Source organism: Punctularia strigosozonata (genome assembly GCF_000264995.1).
Source record: "Punctularia strigosozonata HHB-11173 SS5 unplaced genomic scaffold PUNSTscaffold_11, whole genome shotgun sequence".
Taxonomy (NCBI): domain Eukaryota; kingdom Fungi; phylum Basidiomycota; class Agaricomycetes; order Corticiales; family Punctulariaceae; genus Punctularia; species Punctularia strigosozonata.
The window spans coordinates 807,355-823,492 of record NW_006767443.1 but is presented as its reverse complement, the minus strand read 5'-3'; the positions used below and the strand labels follow the sequence as shown (position 1 = coordinate 823,492).

Here is a 16,138-nt window from a genome sequence, read left to right as displayed (position 1 = left end):
AGCAAGGGAGGACTTCGAGAAGGCTTGTGAGCAATACGATGGCTCCGGCAACAGGCAACAACTGGCAAATGTTTTGCGACGACTGGGCGATATCCATCGCATGCAGAGCGAGTACCCGCAGGCGATAGATAAGCTCACCCAGGCCCATGACGTGTCCTCCGAGATCAGAGACCTACAGGGCGTGGCGAATTGCCTGTGGAGCTTGGGCAATATTTATCACATGCAGGACGAATATCCACAGGCGATAGAGAAGCTCACCCGGGCTCACGACGTGTCTTCCGAGATCGGAGACCGCCACGGAGTGGCGGATTGCCTGTGGAGCTTGGGCAACGTCTATCGCATGCAGAACGAGTACCCCCAGGCAATAGAGAAGCTCACCCGGGCCCACGACGTGTCCTCCGAGATCGGAGACCGACACGGCGTAGCGTATTGCCTGTGGAGCTTGGGCGACATCCATCGCATGCAGGACGAGTACCCGCAGGCGATAGAGAAGCTTACCCGGGCCCACGACATGTACACCGAAACTGAATCCCGACAGGGCGTGGCGGATTGCCTGTGGAGCTTGGGCAACGTCTATCGCATGCAGCACGAGTACTCCCAGGCAATAGAGAAGCTCTCCCGGGCCCACGACGTGTCCTCCGAGATTGGAGACCGACTGGGCGTGGCTTATTGCCTGTCTAGCTTGGGCAATGTTCATTACATGCAAAATGAGTACCCCCAGGCAATAGAGAAGCTCACCCGGGCCCACGACGTGTACTCTGAGATCGGAGACCGGAATGGTGCCACAGATGCTCTGCAGAGATTAGGCGAGATTGATCGTGTCCAGGAGCAATATGATCAAGCGGCGGAGAAGCAAAGACATGCTCTTAACCTTGCTTCCAGCATTGGGAATCGCTATCAGATCGCTTGGTGTCATATATACATGGGGAAACTCGACCGCGACCGGCGTCGTTACGCTGATGCCGTTGAGCATATCACGACTTCCCGGTCATTGCTCACGGAGATCGGACTAGACGGCAATGCAAAATACTGCTCAGATTTCCTTCGTGAAATTCACGAGCTCATGGTAAGGCTGCCGTCACTCGCGACATGCATTCGCCGCTGACCCGCGTCGTGCAGGCTGAAGAAGGTAGCAAAAGTCCTGCGACAGCCTCAGAGTCGAGCAACGACGACCTCAGAGGTGCATGAGATGCCATATGCGAGTATATTCCAATCTGCTGTAATCAACATGTTGGGGTGCTCTTACAGGGTCGATTTTCTCCGCTACTCTGCGGCTGCTTATCGAGATTGCACTACCTGTTTTGAGCGCCGTGCAGACATCCCGCGTGATTCTTACGAAGTTCTGTCCGTTCACGTAAATAGAGCTCTTTGACTTGTACGATCCGGGTAGATATCGCGTACCACATCACTAGATGCCTTCGTATCATCGTTCTTGATTGTGTTTATCCGCCGTAGTATACTCATCTGTGCATGTAGAGCTTGCAACGATCCCATCCACGACGTAGTAGAGCTTTCGAAAGTAGGAGCTCCGGGCTGGCTAGGGATTCTGCGGCGCTCCCGCAATCCATCGGAATGGAACCGCAGATGTCGAGGCGGTGGCGGCGGAGGCGGAGACGGCGCAGAGATGGTGCGAATTCGTATGTTGACGTTCTCGGTGTTGTATGTTAAGTACTGACGATTCGACGGGGTTGACGAAGTGAAGGTATCATATAGTAGCTATCTCGCTATGTGAGAAACATCATCTATTCTCGCCGGAACTTGAATCCTGTACTCAAGCTGAGCCACCCGCCTTGCCTACCCCCTTCGTTCGACATGAAGGAAACAGGCTCAACGCGCGCCGCGTGCTACGGGAACGGGCCGCAGGACAGGTCATGAAGCTCTCCTCGGTGTCGACTTCCAGCGTGAGTTGGGGTTACTCAGCTTTTCGAGCGATATGAGCGCATCTGCTTTGTAGCACAAAGGTCATAACAGCGTCGACAGCATTCGGCGTTAATTGACTTGCTGTTATAGCCAATGAGCCATCCGGGGAGCACAGTCAACATCGCTCACGCTACTCGAGTTTCATCCTCATTATGCTCGTGACAAGGTGAACAAACCCATGCCCTGGTGAAGCACATGCCTGATACCAGCACCTGTTTACGGGCTTACCTGTGTATCTCCATTGCACGCCTTGCTTTGTGAGTGATCTCAGTCATGTTTACTGCTCCGCAGTCGCTCGACACAAGCCTCCTTGCGGGGCATCGCACATCCCATTACACGCTTTGGGCCGTTGTGTATGATAACCCGGCAATGTCAATCCTATCCAACTCCTTCTGGGCATGATGGGCGCGGCCTTGACAACTGGGCCTAGGATCTCCTCACACGTAAACGGACCATGCAAAACGAGCTCCCGAACGCAGGGATAGTTGGAGAGCATATCATGTCCGAAATTTGGCTGCTAGAAGCCCTGCAGTCCATCGATAACAAGCGTTGTAGGGCTCAGTGCTGCCAGCCGAGGAGCCAGCTTGCGGCATATGGAAAAGCAACAGTCACCGCCACCTTCCATGATGGGCTCCACAGTGATGAGGAGGGGGGTGAACAAGAAATCGGAAGGCAGAAGTTCAACTCTTGCAGGATCGCGGCCATCACCTCTCGAATCCGTATCAGCTCGCGTTGCAGCGTGATGATCCTCTGCAAAGAGACGGCCGGCAATGTCGAGGGGGATATGAAATGTATTGCCTTCAGTAAAGAGTAAAGGGAAGACCTGCGCAGCGCAGCATACGGACGAGCAGTTCTGATAGAAAACCTGCGATGTGGCGCAGCGTTTGCCATTGATTGAAAGAGCACGTTCGTGATTATAAGTTTCAGCATAGCTCATTCTGGGTGTCCCGTATAGCGCACAAGTACAATGCAGCCGCTCTTGTGGAAGTAGCGGAGACGTGGTTGTAGTCGCACGCGTCTGGGTCATGTTAGAGCCACGCGTGCGACGTACGAGGCAAATATTGATTCGGCACTGTGGTTTGACGTCCAACTGAGCAGATGCTAGAGAGCTTTCAATTTCGATATATATTGAGATTTTGATATCCTGTGGCCAAAACGCGCGCCAAATCGAGCGATTTGGATACGAAACCTCGATATATATCGGTTTTGAAAGCTGTCTACTGTAGGCGAGCGAAACGTCTCGCGCCGGCCACCCAAAGGCGCTCACAAGCGGGCGCCCAGCTACCTTAATCGATGCCATAGTAACTGGTACACTGTATTTCAGGCAGGCAATAAACCCTCAATCGAGCTACACGAGCAACAAGTATTGATGAACGCGCGCGCAGTCGAGACGCCGTACGCTTGATTCAGATTCGCATAAAAGGTATAAATAAAAAAAGAAAAGGCGCGATGGAATACGGAAGCAGAAAGCGTTAGGGGGGGTATAGACGAGAGGAGGCTCGTTGCCCGGACAAATCGTCCATTCTGGCTGGACGGGGGCGCGTGGAGAAATTTATTTTTTGGAGAAGGCACTAGCACGCCATAGCAGGCATGAACGTCGAGGAAACGTGAGGGAGATTTGCGTGGATGCCCATGGAAGGTGAGAGAGAGAGAGTAACGTGGTGGGAAGGTCCGCCGACCCGAAGCCTGTTCCATCCGCGGCCGAGAGGGGAGGGTGAAGGTGATGGAAACGAATAACCGAGACCGAGACCGCGCTGCGGGCGAGGAAACAACAGACGGATACTAGTAATGGCACGGGGAGTACAAGGGCCGGTCCCTCCTTATGTACAGGGGGATGAGGGAGGCGGCGGCCCGACGATACAAGCTTAGATGCCGCCGTAGGCGTCTTCGGGGTCATATACCGTCTCGGGGCGGACATTCGTCTTCGGCGCAGCCGGCTCCGTCTTCGCCAACGGACTCGAGTGGCTGACGAACGCGGGCGCGTTGGGCGAGGGAGCGGTTCCTGCCTCGCCTACGCCGAACTGCTGGGCGAACGGGCTAGGGCCGGCGGAGACAGGCATCGGGAAGTCGTACGAGCTCGGGCTGAGGATGGGGCTCATCGCGCGCTCCTGGATCGCGATCTCGGGCAGCATCGGCGGCGTCGACGCAACGCGGGACTTGGAGGAGAAGCTGGGCGACGGCAGCTCGAGCTCCTGTCCGTCTTCTTCCTCTTCCTCTTCGTCGTCGTCCTCGAAGGACGAGACGGTCGCAGCAGAGGTGTTGTTGGCCATGACGGGGTCAGCGTGCTTGAGGTTCGGGTCCGCGAACGGCGACTCGGGGTTCGCCTGCTCCTTCAACTCGTTGACCGACAAGTGCTGCTGCTTCATGCCCGCGATATATGTCTCGGCGGACGCGGACGTCGTTGGCACATGTTCCTCCTCCTCCGCTGGCATCGGGGGCAGGTCCTTATCCTGCACTTCGCTAACGGCGGGGAGCGGCGCGCCGAGTTTGGCCGAGATCTCAGCGTACTGAGCCGCCTGGAACGGACTCACGCTCGATCTGTTCAAGTCGACGTAGTGCGGGTCGCCGGGCATGGGCGTCGTCGGGATGTTGACGGAGCCGTTGCGGGTGAGCGTGCTGGTCGGCTGCGCGTTCAACGAGGCGGACGGCTGGCGGACGAGCTGCCCGCGGGCGTCGTAGGCCGAGCCGTACGGCGCAGGCGTCGTGGGCGAGCCGAGCGGTGTCTGGCCGTGCGGCGCGAAGAACGGCTGCGCCGAGCCGGGGAGCGCGGTCGGCGGCGGCGAGGACACGGGCGTCGGCACGATCTGACCGGGGGCGAACGAGGGCTGTACGTAGGGACCGTTGTTGTTGTAGCCTCCGTAAGGGTCGAAGGGCGCGCCGGCCTGGGGTCCAAAGGCCGGGTACGGGCCCTGCTGCCCCATCTGCTGGTTGTAGGCGTACGGCGCGGGCGGGGGAGAGGCCATGTTGGCGAGGTGGCGCTCGATCATCGTCGGCGGGCGAGGGCCGCGTCCATTGTCACTCGGTGCGCGTAAGAACGAGGGCGGCTTCTCGTTGAGCGAGCCGTCGTCGTTAATGTACTGCGACTGCCGGCGGAAGGCCTCGGCGTTGAAGTCGGTGTCGTCGTGCTTGTCGCGGCGGCATCGGCGCTAAAAATAAGAACAAACAAGGGCGGGGATCAGCGATGTGATCAGCGGGACGATCAGCGGTGCCATGGCGTTTATGAAGGAATATATCATCACGGGAATGGGAGGAGGCAGAAATGGGGTTGCGTGACAGATCGTGGGAAAGTTGAGAGGCACATGCGGGTGAGGTGGAAGAGGGCTTACGATGAGGTAGAAGAGCCCGGCAGCGACGCCGAGGACGGCGATGACGGCTGCTGAGACGCCGCCTGCGATGACACCCTTGCTAATGTTCGACTGCGGCGTGGCGGTGGTGGAAGGCGTTGAGGACGCAGCCGCGGCGAGCGAGCCGGAGACGGACGCGGTGAAAATGGTGGTGTCGGTCGAGACAACCAGGCTGGTCCCAGCATGACGGGTCGTTGTGGGAACTTTGGATATAACGGTAGGGGTGGTGGAGGTGGTGGTGAGGATGGTGCTACTTGACGTGCTGGTGGTCCTCGGAATGCTGGTGGAAGTCGAGCTGGTGGTCGATATCAACGCAGTGGTGGATGACGCCGTAGATACCGCAACGACAGACGTCCTAGTCGTGAGCGGGATCGTCGGATGCACTACTACAGGGGTCGTCGGATGCACTACTACGACAGACGTGCTCGTCGCTGGGCCAAGATCAGCCAGAGTTCGCGACGGCGCAAGCGAGAGGACTGACTGGGCTGCTGGACATGCGAGAAGGTCGGTATCGGGTCCACAAAGACGCTCGTCGTACCAGGCAGAACAATCGTAAAGGTGTCCGTCGGGAAGATGGCGGTCGGGCTGAACCTGGGCTGGATGCCGCGATGGAGCGCGCGCCTTTCCAGACGGCTCGACATGGCGGGCGTGCAAATGAGGGTGGGGGAGAAAACGAATGTGAGGAATCCGCGCGGAGGCGAAAGGATAACGATCTGGCAGCCAAGGACGGCGCCGCAGATGGGGAGGGGGACGGGACGAAGAGGAGGAGGAGGAGATGATGGAACGCGTGACGGACCCGGTGACAATAATTTGGTTTCCACGTTGCTCAGGTTGGCGACCGACCGCGATTGCCTTTTTGAGGTGCGGCGTGGCGCTTTCTCTCCGCGACGCGAGCTTCGAGCAGGCACGAAGCAATTTTTCCTCTGGTCTGGACCTGCAATGAATGGGATGACGCTCCGCGCGCTGGTCCGATGCTGTCGGTTCATGAAAGAATGTCGGCGCTCTGGGCCAGATGATCAAGCAACCGGGTTCGTGGTGCAAACTTGGAGGGGGTTCATCAGGTTCCTGGCGCTCGATACATACTTACAACGAATTGGATGGTCGCTATCGGGGAGTCGCTACAGCTTTAAGCCCGGTCATACAGGGACTGCAACACAACCAGAGACAAAGGATGAGCGGACTCGGCGGTTCGGAAACGCCGACAGCGCACAAGAGCTCCCTATGTATCCCTGAACCCGCACAGATCGTCAAAATTACCTTGCTACAGACCTGGATACACTGCACACATTCAAGCATTATGCTTCTCCTCTTCTCTTGTCAGTTCGCCCATCACCAATGTGACGGCGGTCGGTATCCACCAGAGCGAACGTTCCATCTCGTCGTTTAACCAGTCTTCCGGGACATCAGGGCATGCGTCTGGTCTGTCTATGGACGGTTCCCGGACGTAGGGACATTGCACGAGGAACGAGTACCACGACAAACCCGAAGGGATACCGGCGATGTATAAGGACACGGGCCTTAACGCTTCAATGACCTGTACTCTTCCCGAGGCCGAAAGTCAGTTCATCGAGGACCGCAGGACTTTCGTGCATCATCGCCGATAGGAGACGCAAGGAGGCAAGGTGATAGACAAGCAACTGCAAGCTGAGCACACGGAACGCCGGTGAAGGCAAGAGTTGCTGATATTGATGGTCGGCCCCGAGCAGTCCGGGAAGGCATGTTCCGACTCGGTCGACGACCCGCTTAGCCCCTGACTTCATTCTACGTTCGTCAAGCAATCACTTGCAGCTCGCGATGAGGACATCACTGCACTGCAAACGAGAAGCAAGGGTATAGGAAGATTATAATTATAATATCGAACGTACTCCTTTGTATGTGGTCAAGACCGAGTAGTCTGGTGCTTGCGAGTCGCGCTGGCCAGTTCTCAAACGCCAACGTTGATGGGTCTGAGATAATATGCATGAGTTCTTGAGTACCTCAGGATACGTATCTGCGATTGCCTGTTTAAGTGCAGAATCACACGAGTACGGGCCTATCGCGTGTTCTCATTCGGATCGACATGGCAATGGTCCAGGACCCGCAAGTACATGTTACTATACCTTTGACTGTACCTCTCCGACGATATTTCGGGCTCTAGTGATTTTCGTGATTAGATGGTAAATATTCCACAGTTTGTTCCTGAAATGTGTCGAGTCAGTTCGATCTCGTTCATTAACCTAGCCACGCTGACGAACCTAGCTCTAGTAAACATCCGTCTCAATCTCGTCTTCGATCTCGACTCCCTTCCCCTTCCTCGTTTAGCAGTCTGCCCATTTCCACGTCCTCGCGCGGGAGGTTCACGCTCAATCCCTCCGCCATCTCCCTCTTCACGCACAGCTGCTCAGCAACAATCACCATAAGCGCCGCCCCCGCCGCCATAACGAGCCAAAAGAAGAGCGAGGTGGGTATAGCGGCGGCGTAGTAAGTCGTGAGGACGAGGTGGTTGAACACGAGCGTAAGCGAGAAGTCGAGGATCAGGCGCGGGCGGCGGATGAGCGTGTATAGGTAATATATGCTGCAGAAGCGGCGGTTTAGCTTGGAAAACAGGTGGAGAACGGGTAGCAACGCACTCTACGCCGCTGGCCACCATCCAGCAGAACGCGATCACCCATCCTCGCATGGGATCGACCCTCTTCATCCACCGCTCTTCCGTCCATTGCCCCGTGCCTATACGCTGTCCGCCGGACCAGACGCCTTTGAGCGACTCCCACCGCTCTTCGCCCTTGATACCCCGGAAGGATGTAGGCTGTCCGGCCATCTCGCGCCAGTCCATAATCATGCCTGGAACACAGCCATGTCAGCAACTGTCCACACAGCGGAAGCTCGGACGCACCGTAACTAACCTACGTTTGCCGCGCCTCCCTCGTACTCGAGCGCGTTCGGCTGAGCGAAGGCGGCGAGCAGCGGTGGTATGAGGATGCTCAGCGTGATGTAGTGCAGACTCTGCATGGTGATAATCTGTAACCCTAGTTCATTGCATCTCGTTATGGGCGAATTCTAGCAACATACATACCTGGGATATGAGCAGTACCGGGTCCCATGTGTTGGGTTTTGATGCTGGCGCCATGGCCAACGCGGTCAGCGACGGAAGCGAAAGTGTGCACAGCACAGCATCTCATACTTACACCCTCGCTCAGCAATCACCTCGGCCTCACCTCCCGCGCCCGCCTCACTTTCGTTTTTATCTGCAGGTAATACCCTAGGGCCGCTACAGGCTCTCAGGGTAAAGAATGGCGCCCTCATACCACCAGCTCGCCGAAGATGACGGTGACGACCTCATCGTCCACGGACCCGGTGCATCTACGGCCAACGGCGACGTGCCCGTGACTGCTACTCGCGCAACGTTCCAGCCGCAACCAGGGAGCAGTGGTCGGGATTACCGTCCAATGACCTACTACGGAGAGGGACCTTTCGATCCGCCCAGTTCAGACGAGGAAGACAACACGTTACTGGAGAAGGACTCGCAGAAGTTGCCTTCTAGTCCGCGGTTGGAGCGTGGTGATGGACTCGTGGTGGGATCTAGCAGGAAGGTATGTCACATATACGCCTTCCCGGGACACATGCACGGTAAACTGACATGCAGTTGTGATTAAGCGCAATGCTTCCCTCAAGTGTCTCATCGTATGCCTTGTCATTTTGGTATTCCTGGCGGCGGGTATCGGCGGGCTTGCAGCCATGTCTTACACCGGCACTGTATATCGCGTGCCAGGTACGCAACACATTACCATGGACCACATATTCAATGGGACGTTTGGTGTGGACAGACAGAGTCTACGCTGGGTTCCTGAAGGTACATAGGATCGTTCGACACCGGAGTGCGTGGAGCACTGACACGACCACTTTGTAGCTGGTGACGGCGTGTTTGCCATCTCGCAGAACAACTACATCCGCCTCGTCGACCTCAAGACCAACACGACCACGAATCTGGTCGCGATGCAGAACGTCCGAGACGTACGTACTCAAACCCTCCGCGTTAATCGCATTCGCCTACTCAGACGACATCCAGGCCAGGGGCAATCCCCTGCATTACTCTGAATGGAAGCTCTCTGCCGACATGAAATACCTCCTCGTCAAAGCCGATGCCCTCAAGCAATGGCGTCACTCCTCCTTCGGCAACTACTACGTGCACAACCTCGAGGACCACTCAACTTGGCCCCTCTTCCCTCCCTCGCACCCACCCACCACCGCCTACGCGACTTGGTCGCCCACTGGCGAATCCATCGCCTTCGTCACGGGCAACGACCTTTATGTCGTCACCTCACCCTCCAAGTTCGCCGAGCCGATTCGCGTCACGGGCACGGGCAACGCATCGCTATTCAACGGCGTGCCCGACTGGGTGTACGAGGAGGAGGTGCTCTCTGACGACTTCGCGCTCTGGTTCTCGCCCGACTCGTCGAAGGTCGCGTTCCTCACCTCGGACGAGACGTCCGTTCCCGAGTTCTCCTACACGGTCTTCAACCCGACGGAGAACAGCAATCAGGTAGTACCCTACACGAGCGAGATCGTGATGAAATACCCCAAGCCCGGGTACCCGAACCCGCTAGTCTCCGTCAACGTGTTCGACATCGCGGCGTTCGGTGAGAGCGGGAGCGCGCAGCAGGCGACGCTTGAGCTCGACTGGGACGGCCGCATCGAGGCCAACAACTCGATCATACAGGAGGTCGCGTGGGTTGCCGACTCCAGCCTGATCGTCAAGGAGGTGAACAGGGCCGCGACGAACGGTAGCGTGGTGTACTTCGATTTGGATGGGAACAACAGCTTGCGCAACAGGGGCGAGGTGGTGAGGAAGTTGGGCAAGGATGGCGAACAAGGGGACGAAGGCTGGATCGACGCCGACCAGTCTATCTATCCTCTGCCCAAGTCGCTCTCTTCCGATGGCGCTTACCTTGATATCGTTCCGACTTCGGAAGGTTACAACCACATTGCACTTTTCAACCCTGGTTCGGCTAGCAAGGCGATCTTCTTGACCTCCGGCGAGTGGGAGGTCACGGGCGGTATACAGGCGATCGACGTTGAGCGCAAGTTAATGTTCGTACCTCACCTCTCATATCGTCTCCGAAACCCGGACGCTGACATGGAAATGTCAGATACTTCCAAGCCGCCACTCCTTCGATAGAGCGCCACATCTATGCCGTCCCCATACCTGACTTGAACACAGTCTCCTCTGCGTCGTCAACGTCGTTCAAGCCCGTCAAGCCTACAGAACTCACGGATCGTGCTGCCCCCGCATGGTTCAGCGCCGACTTCTCGCCCGAAGGTGGTTTCCACCTACTGAGTTACGAAGGGCCCGGAGTACCATGGCAAAGCATACGAAGCGCGAATGATAGCTGTAAGTCCAGTCCTTCCTCCTAATCTCCCAACCAGCCGTATGTTAATATCGTGCTGACAGCATTCGACTACACCTTAACGACCAACGAGCGACTGAACAACACCCTCGCGCAGTACGAAGCCCCGATCATCATTCGGTCGACGATCGAAGTTGACGGACAAGGTGCACCGGTTCCTCTCCCGGTTCTGCACAGTGCTAACCCTCGCCTCCGCGTAGAGTTGAACGTGCAAGAGATGCGCCCTCCCCGCATGGATGACTCCGGCCGGACGAAGTACCCCGTCCTCTTCCGCGTTTACGGCGGCCCGGGCTCGCAGATGGTCGACAGCCGCTTCTCGCGCGACTGGCATACGTTCCTCGCGTGCGCGATGGACTACATTGTCGTCACCGTCGACGGGCGCGGCACCGGGTACAAGGGGCGCAAGTTCCGCAACTGGGTCAAGGGCGACCTCGGGTTCTGGGAGACGAAGGATCAGGTGGGCGCGGCGAAGGTGTGGGCGGCGAAGGAGTACGTGGATCCCAGGAGGATCGGGATCTGGGGGTGGGTGAGTGGGGTCCCGGTTTGCGTTTGTTCTCCGTGGCGTGTGTTCCGGGGTGGGCGGCGTATGGAACGAGGGCGCTGACGTGACGCTCTGCATTTGGTAGTCGTATGGTGGGTTCATGAGCTCGAAAGTGATTGAAGCCGATGCCGGGGTGCATTCGCTCGCGATGGCTGTAGCGGTGAGTGCTCATGCTTTTACGTATACCGCCGATGTATTGTTGATCATCCTGTCCCTTCCGCAGCCCGTTACGAGTTGGCTACTTTACGGTAAGTCCACCCGTTTTCTCATCGGCCGCGGTCATGTCGGCGCGGGCATTCATATCCTTTCATCTCGGACAAATGCTGATTCCCCGTTTCGTCACTCGGACTCCCAGACTCGATCTACACCGAGCGGTACATGGGCCTTCCCGCCGAGAACCCGGCGGGGTACGTGAACGCGTCGATTTCGAACGTGACCGCGTTCCATGCCGCCGACTTCCTCCTCGCGCACGGGAGCGGGGACGACAACGTGCACTACGCCAACTCGGCGCACCTGCTCGACATGTTCACCGGCGCGCACGTGCGGAATTTCAGGTTTAGGATGTTCACGGATAGGTGTGTGGTGCCGGTCATTCCTGACGCGTATGGTGAAGTTGACGCTCACGGACGTCTTTGCAGCGATCACTCCATCAGTCGGAGAGGGGCGTATCGCGAGGTGTTTGAATTCTTGACCGAGTTCCTGTTAGAGAAGTGGGGCAGCGGGGGCAGGAGACGGACCTGGTGATCTGACCGCTAGAACTTTCGTTTCTTTCTTCAAGGCATGGTTGGGTATGGCATAGGTATATATACATCATCATATTATTCGGTTTCTTATCCAGCAGACGTGCGACACGGTATTGTTCCGTCTCTGGTGCCGCCGAACACATCAATGGAACTGAGGTGCGTAACGTAGTAGATGTAGTTTCTTCGAATGGTCGGATGAGCTATCATGACATATACTATCATGAGTGCATTCGAGTGGACCGGTCGCGTAGCCTACTTCACAATGCGCTTCGTGCGCCCTCATCCAGTAAAGTACCTGGGTTCATTCCCAGGCCGGTTCCTCTCCTTTTGGCTTTTTTTATTTAAAAATTTGGCTTGTGACCGTTCACAAACGAACCTCATTGGCTATGCCAATCAATGGGGGAGGAACTGGCCATCGCCCTTGTCTTTGTATCTTCGAGTTTGCATGTCAGATTCTATGCAAAGGAAATTGTTGTTGAATTGGTCGTGGTACAACGCCACTGGCTTGCTATACTAGAAGAGCTCCCATTGGCCAGACGACATGACCAATGCATGACCTAATAAGCGTCGATGCAACGTCTTCTTCTCCACCCCCTAACCTTCTTCCGCTTTATTCTGGGCCTCTTTCACGTCTTAACTGACCACACGGGACCGCGCTCGTTACGAGTTCGCTAAGTCGCTTTGGATGGATGCTATGCCGACGGGTGCCAACCATCTCGGCATCCGCGCGTGTGTGGCTGAGCGCCTGGACTCCGTTCTGGCCTCGGCTTGCCTTTCGCTCTGCCACCGATCTCTCCGCAGGGGGCAAAGCCCAGGCTCGTCTCGACGTCCCGTCCTAAGATGTTCTCAGCCGGCGGGGGTACGACGAGGGCCCGCGCCCGGTCTGGCCAAACACTATGCAGTCAGACGTTCTTCTTGGGAGATGGCACGGTCCGCCGTGCGCGCGCGCGAGGGCGTCCAGTCCAGTTCGCGTTTCTCTTGACCATCGACGACGATATTCTCCGGATCCATGCACCCATCGACCTCTAGTACGGCGGCGGCGAGGAGGAGCCCGAAACGCCAGCGCCAGCGCCCGCGTGGCGTCTACAGGGGTCGCCCCTTGCAGCTGCAGCAGCAGCCCCCGGCCTCGACCGCCGCCGCCCCTTCGTCCGCCCCCTCGCCCATGCGAGCCTGGCCCGGCCAATGGTGGCTCGCGCGCGCCGTGATTGGGCACGGATGCCGGACAAAACGGGCGAACGTTTACCACGGCGAGACGCGGGCGCGCAGACCCGCGGGCGTCGACGACGAGCAGCCCCCCTGTCCGCCGTCGTCCTCCCCGTCCTGCGATCACTACTACTATCCGAAGCGGCGCAAACTCAGCCTCGGGAGCGACGAGGACTCGTTGACGGACGACGACGCGACGCTGTATGATGCGCATACGCCGGCGATCCATCCCACGACCAGCAAGCTTTGTGAATTGAAGATAATCGATCCGGACACCGCCATGGAGAGCGCCGACGACGACGAGTCCGCCCTCCCCGGCTCGCGCGAGACCTGCGACTACGCCGACTGGGAGGCGCTCAGTGCACGATATACGGCAGCCGCCGACGCATACTACCAAGGTGAGCACTGGCAAGCAAAACGCAGCGCACGGATGAGTGCCGGCGCGCGCGCGCCTTATCTCTTCCCAATATGGCTCGCTGACCACCCTTTGCGGCTGCTCTCTCTTCCCCCCCATTCCCCCCTCACCTTCTCGCGCCCATCGCGCTTCGCGATCCCCCCGGATATGTGGGGCAGATGACGACATCGCCGCCTCGGCGCGCGCGGTCCGCGCCGTCCTCGACGGCTGCGCCCGGTTCCTGCGCCACTACCGCGATCCGTCGGTGCTGTTCGGCGGCGGCGGCAGCGGCAGCGACTCGCCGCCGGAGAAGCGCTCGCCGGAGACGCTCACGCCGCCCGAGGAACGGCTCAGGCGCGACTGGGGCCAGGAGCCGGAAGCCAAGAACGCGCGACGGGACAGCCCGTCGCCGACGTCGGCGCGGGCGGCGCGGCAGCCGCTGAGCGCGTTCCACGCCGTGCTGGGCGGCGCGCTGGCGCTGTACGGCAGCCTGCTCGCGAGGGATCCGGCGGTCGTGCCGGCCTCGGAGGAGGCGGACGAGCCGCGCGATCCGACCGCGTATTGGCTCGCCGCGCTCGACGTGTTCGAGACGGGCGACGCGCTGCCCCCGGCGAGCGGCGGCGATACTTCCCGGCCTGCGCAAGACTGGCGGCTCGCCATCGCGTGGGGTCACACCCTCGTCTCCCTCGCGTCTCATCGACTATCTCAGCCGTCGCCGCCGTCGCCGTCGTCACCGAGCGGACCACCGTCATCGCCGCGGCCGTACTCGCATCGGACGGAACGGGGGCTGATGCCGCAGCCGTCGTGTCCGCCCGGCTCTCTGCTCGGTATGATCGCCGCCCGACGGCCGAGCAGCACCTTCGCACGACGCGGGTCGCTCTCCCAGACGAGCACGAACGAACTGCTCACGCTCGCCGCGGACCAGTACTCGCGCGGGATCATGCACATGCCGCGCCCGAAGCGGGCCGCGCGCACGTCCTACTTTTCGCCCGTGTCCACTCCGTTCGGCAGCCCGCCCGTGTCCCCCGGCGCCGGCGCGGTGTCCACCCCGCTGTCGAACATAAGCGGCGTGACGGGGCGGTCGGACGTGACGATCGACGTGGAAGCGGAGTATGCGGTGGCGAGGATGAGGACGAGGCAGCTGATGAGGATCGCGGAGGGCGTGGTGGGCGTGGCGGAGAGGATGGAGGAGAGGGGGGAGAGGCGGTATTGGGCGCGGTGGGCGGACGGGATGTTGAGCCAGGTGCGGTTCCCGGTGAGGGCGCTGGATGAGGCGGCAGGGGGAGGGGAGGCGGAGGACGAGGCGGCGGAGAAGGCGGAAGTGGAAGGATTTCGGGGACGATGCTGGCTTGCGGTGGGGAAAGCACTTGGAGAAGGGAGCGAAGGCGAAGGCGACCCGGAACGGCAGATGAGGGAGAGGGAGAGCAGGATGGCGTTGGAGCGTGCGGTGAGTCTGTTGGAGCAGGCCTTGTCTGGCGGCAGTCGAAGGCGGCGTGAAGTCAGCGGATGGTTGGTGGAGGCCTTGCAAGCACTTGCGGAGGTGGCACCGAGTGAGGAGGAGAGGGGAAGGATAATGGAGCGTGCTTTCGGCGTGGAGAGGCAGGGTCTGGGGCTCGATGAACGTGCACGCAAGGAGGAGGCCATGGACGAGACGTGAAACTCGTGCTTTATCCGACGACTACGATGATCCTCGCAAACCTCACGACACCACAAACGATCGCACGAACGATACCTCCGCAACAACACGCATGGTCGCTACAGCATTCATATTCATCCCCGCACTGGCCATATCCATAGCTTCGCTTTAAAGCTTTTGTTCTCATCCTTGCCACATTCATCTTATATGGGCCGTAGGCGGTGTATCTCTCATCTGGGCGTTTAGTGCACGTGTAATGGGTTATGTGCGGACGTTTTCCGTCAGGGGCGACCGTTGGATAGTAGTTCAGATGACACAAACACAATACAATAGCACGGATCCGCGCGCGTGTAAAGCTCACCGGTATCCAGACGATTTTCTTCACCAAAATCGACTAGAGGAAAGGGCGGGGTCCCGCCGATCCACCTTCGCTTGCACCGCCGTAGCACAACAAATCATGTGCATACTCAGTAAAGTTTGCGTAGAATCTACGATGTATGTTTGCCGTTTACCGTGCACGTTCGTCGTTTTGTTTTCAAGTCGGAGAACTAAATCGGGGATTGAACTTACAAATACAGCCACGGTTAGTGTGACGCGGGCAAGCTGTCTTAGTCAGCGAGGTGCGTTCACACGGTTACTCGGGCTCAAAGAAAGACAGGGGTAAGCTGTAGTTCGATGCTCGCAAGTAAGATACAGGCAGAGGTCGACTGAGCAGTCCTTATGTACGATAGAATTGTCCAACCCTGCGCCCATGCCCTTAGCCCGAGGCAGAGGGTAACGGCGCCCTGATACCCGATTAGGCAGTCGCGCCCCGGGACGGGACGAAGCCGAGACCCGCTCCGTTACATCCGCCCTCCTGGGACGGGCACCGTTCCAACCAATCGGGCATCGTATGCGACCTAAGCGTCGCGGTCTTCCCGAGCGCGTCTCTTCTCCTTACGCTCCTTAATAGCCTCGCGCCGCAGATAGTCGC

At 58.6% G+C, this 16,138-nt stretch overlaps 4 protein-coding genes across 4 annotated transcripts; 2 read left to right on the top strand and 2 right to left on the bottom strand.

Moving 5' to 3' along the window:
• Nucleotides 1–3,371: 3,371 nt before the first annotated feature.
• Nucleotides 3,372–6,036, bottom strand: PUNSTDRAFT_127584 (uncharacterized protein). Its single transcript, XM_007386624.1, has 3 exons — nucleotides 5,746–6,036; nucleotides 5,247–5,695; nucleotides 3,372–5,066 (listed from the first exon to the last, which is right to left on the bottom strand). Exons 1-3 carry the CDS (start codon nucleotides 5,903–5,905, stop codon nucleotides 3,786–3,788), a joined length of 1,890 nt encoding a protein of 629 aa, XP_007386686.1. The 5' UTR covers nucleotides 5,906–6,036; the 3' UTR covers nucleotides 3,372–3,785.
• A 1,368-nt stretch (nucleotides 6,037–7,404) lies between these two features.
• On the bottom strand, nucleotides 7,405–8,381 carry PUNSTDRAFT_106434 (uncharacterized protein). Its single transcript, XM_007386623.1, has 5 exons — nucleotides 8,317–8,381; nucleotides 8,147–8,261; nucleotides 7,874–8,084; nucleotides 7,499–7,818; nucleotides 7,405–7,442 (listed from the first exon to the last, which is right to left on the bottom strand). Exons 1-4 carry the CDS (start codon nucleotides 8,368–8,370, stop codon nucleotides 7,521–7,523), a joined length of 678 nt encoding a protein of 225 aa, XP_007386685.1. The 5' UTR covers nucleotides 8,371–8,381; the 3' UTR covers nucleotides 7,405–7,442; nucleotides 7,499–7,520.
• A 61-nt stretch (nucleotides 8,382–8,442) lies between these two features.
• PUNSTDRAFT_54482 (dipeptidyl aminopeptidase) lies at nucleotides 8,443–12,021 on the top strand. Its single transcript, XM_007386622.1, has 11 exons — nucleotides 8,443–8,833; nucleotides 8,898–9,093; nucleotides 9,151–9,254; nucleotides 9,310–10,331; nucleotides 10,391–10,632; nucleotides 10,693–10,794; nucleotides 10,849–11,174; nucleotides 11,275–11,349; nucleotides 11,413–11,437; nucleotides 11,545–11,764; nucleotides 11,828–12,021. The coding sequence occupies exons 1-11, from the start codon at nucleotides 8,534–8,536 to the stop codon at nucleotides 11,931–11,933; spliced, it is 2,718 nt and encodes a 905-aa protein (XP_007386684.1). The 5' UTR covers nucleotides 8,443–8,533; the 3' UTR covers nucleotides 11,934–12,021.
• Nucleotides 12,022–13,971: 1,950 nt separating this feature from the next.
• Nucleotides 13,972–14,778, top strand: PUNSTDRAFT_36294 (uncharacterized protein; the record flags this gene model as incomplete). Its single annotated transcript, XM_007386621.1, has 3 exons — nucleotides 13,972–14,330; nucleotides 14,385–14,522; nucleotides 14,667–14,778. Coding segments are annotated over 3 exons (609 nt in total), but the record flags the coding sequence as incomplete, so codon positions are not given.
• Nucleotides 14,779–16,138: the final 1,360 nt, after the last annotated feature.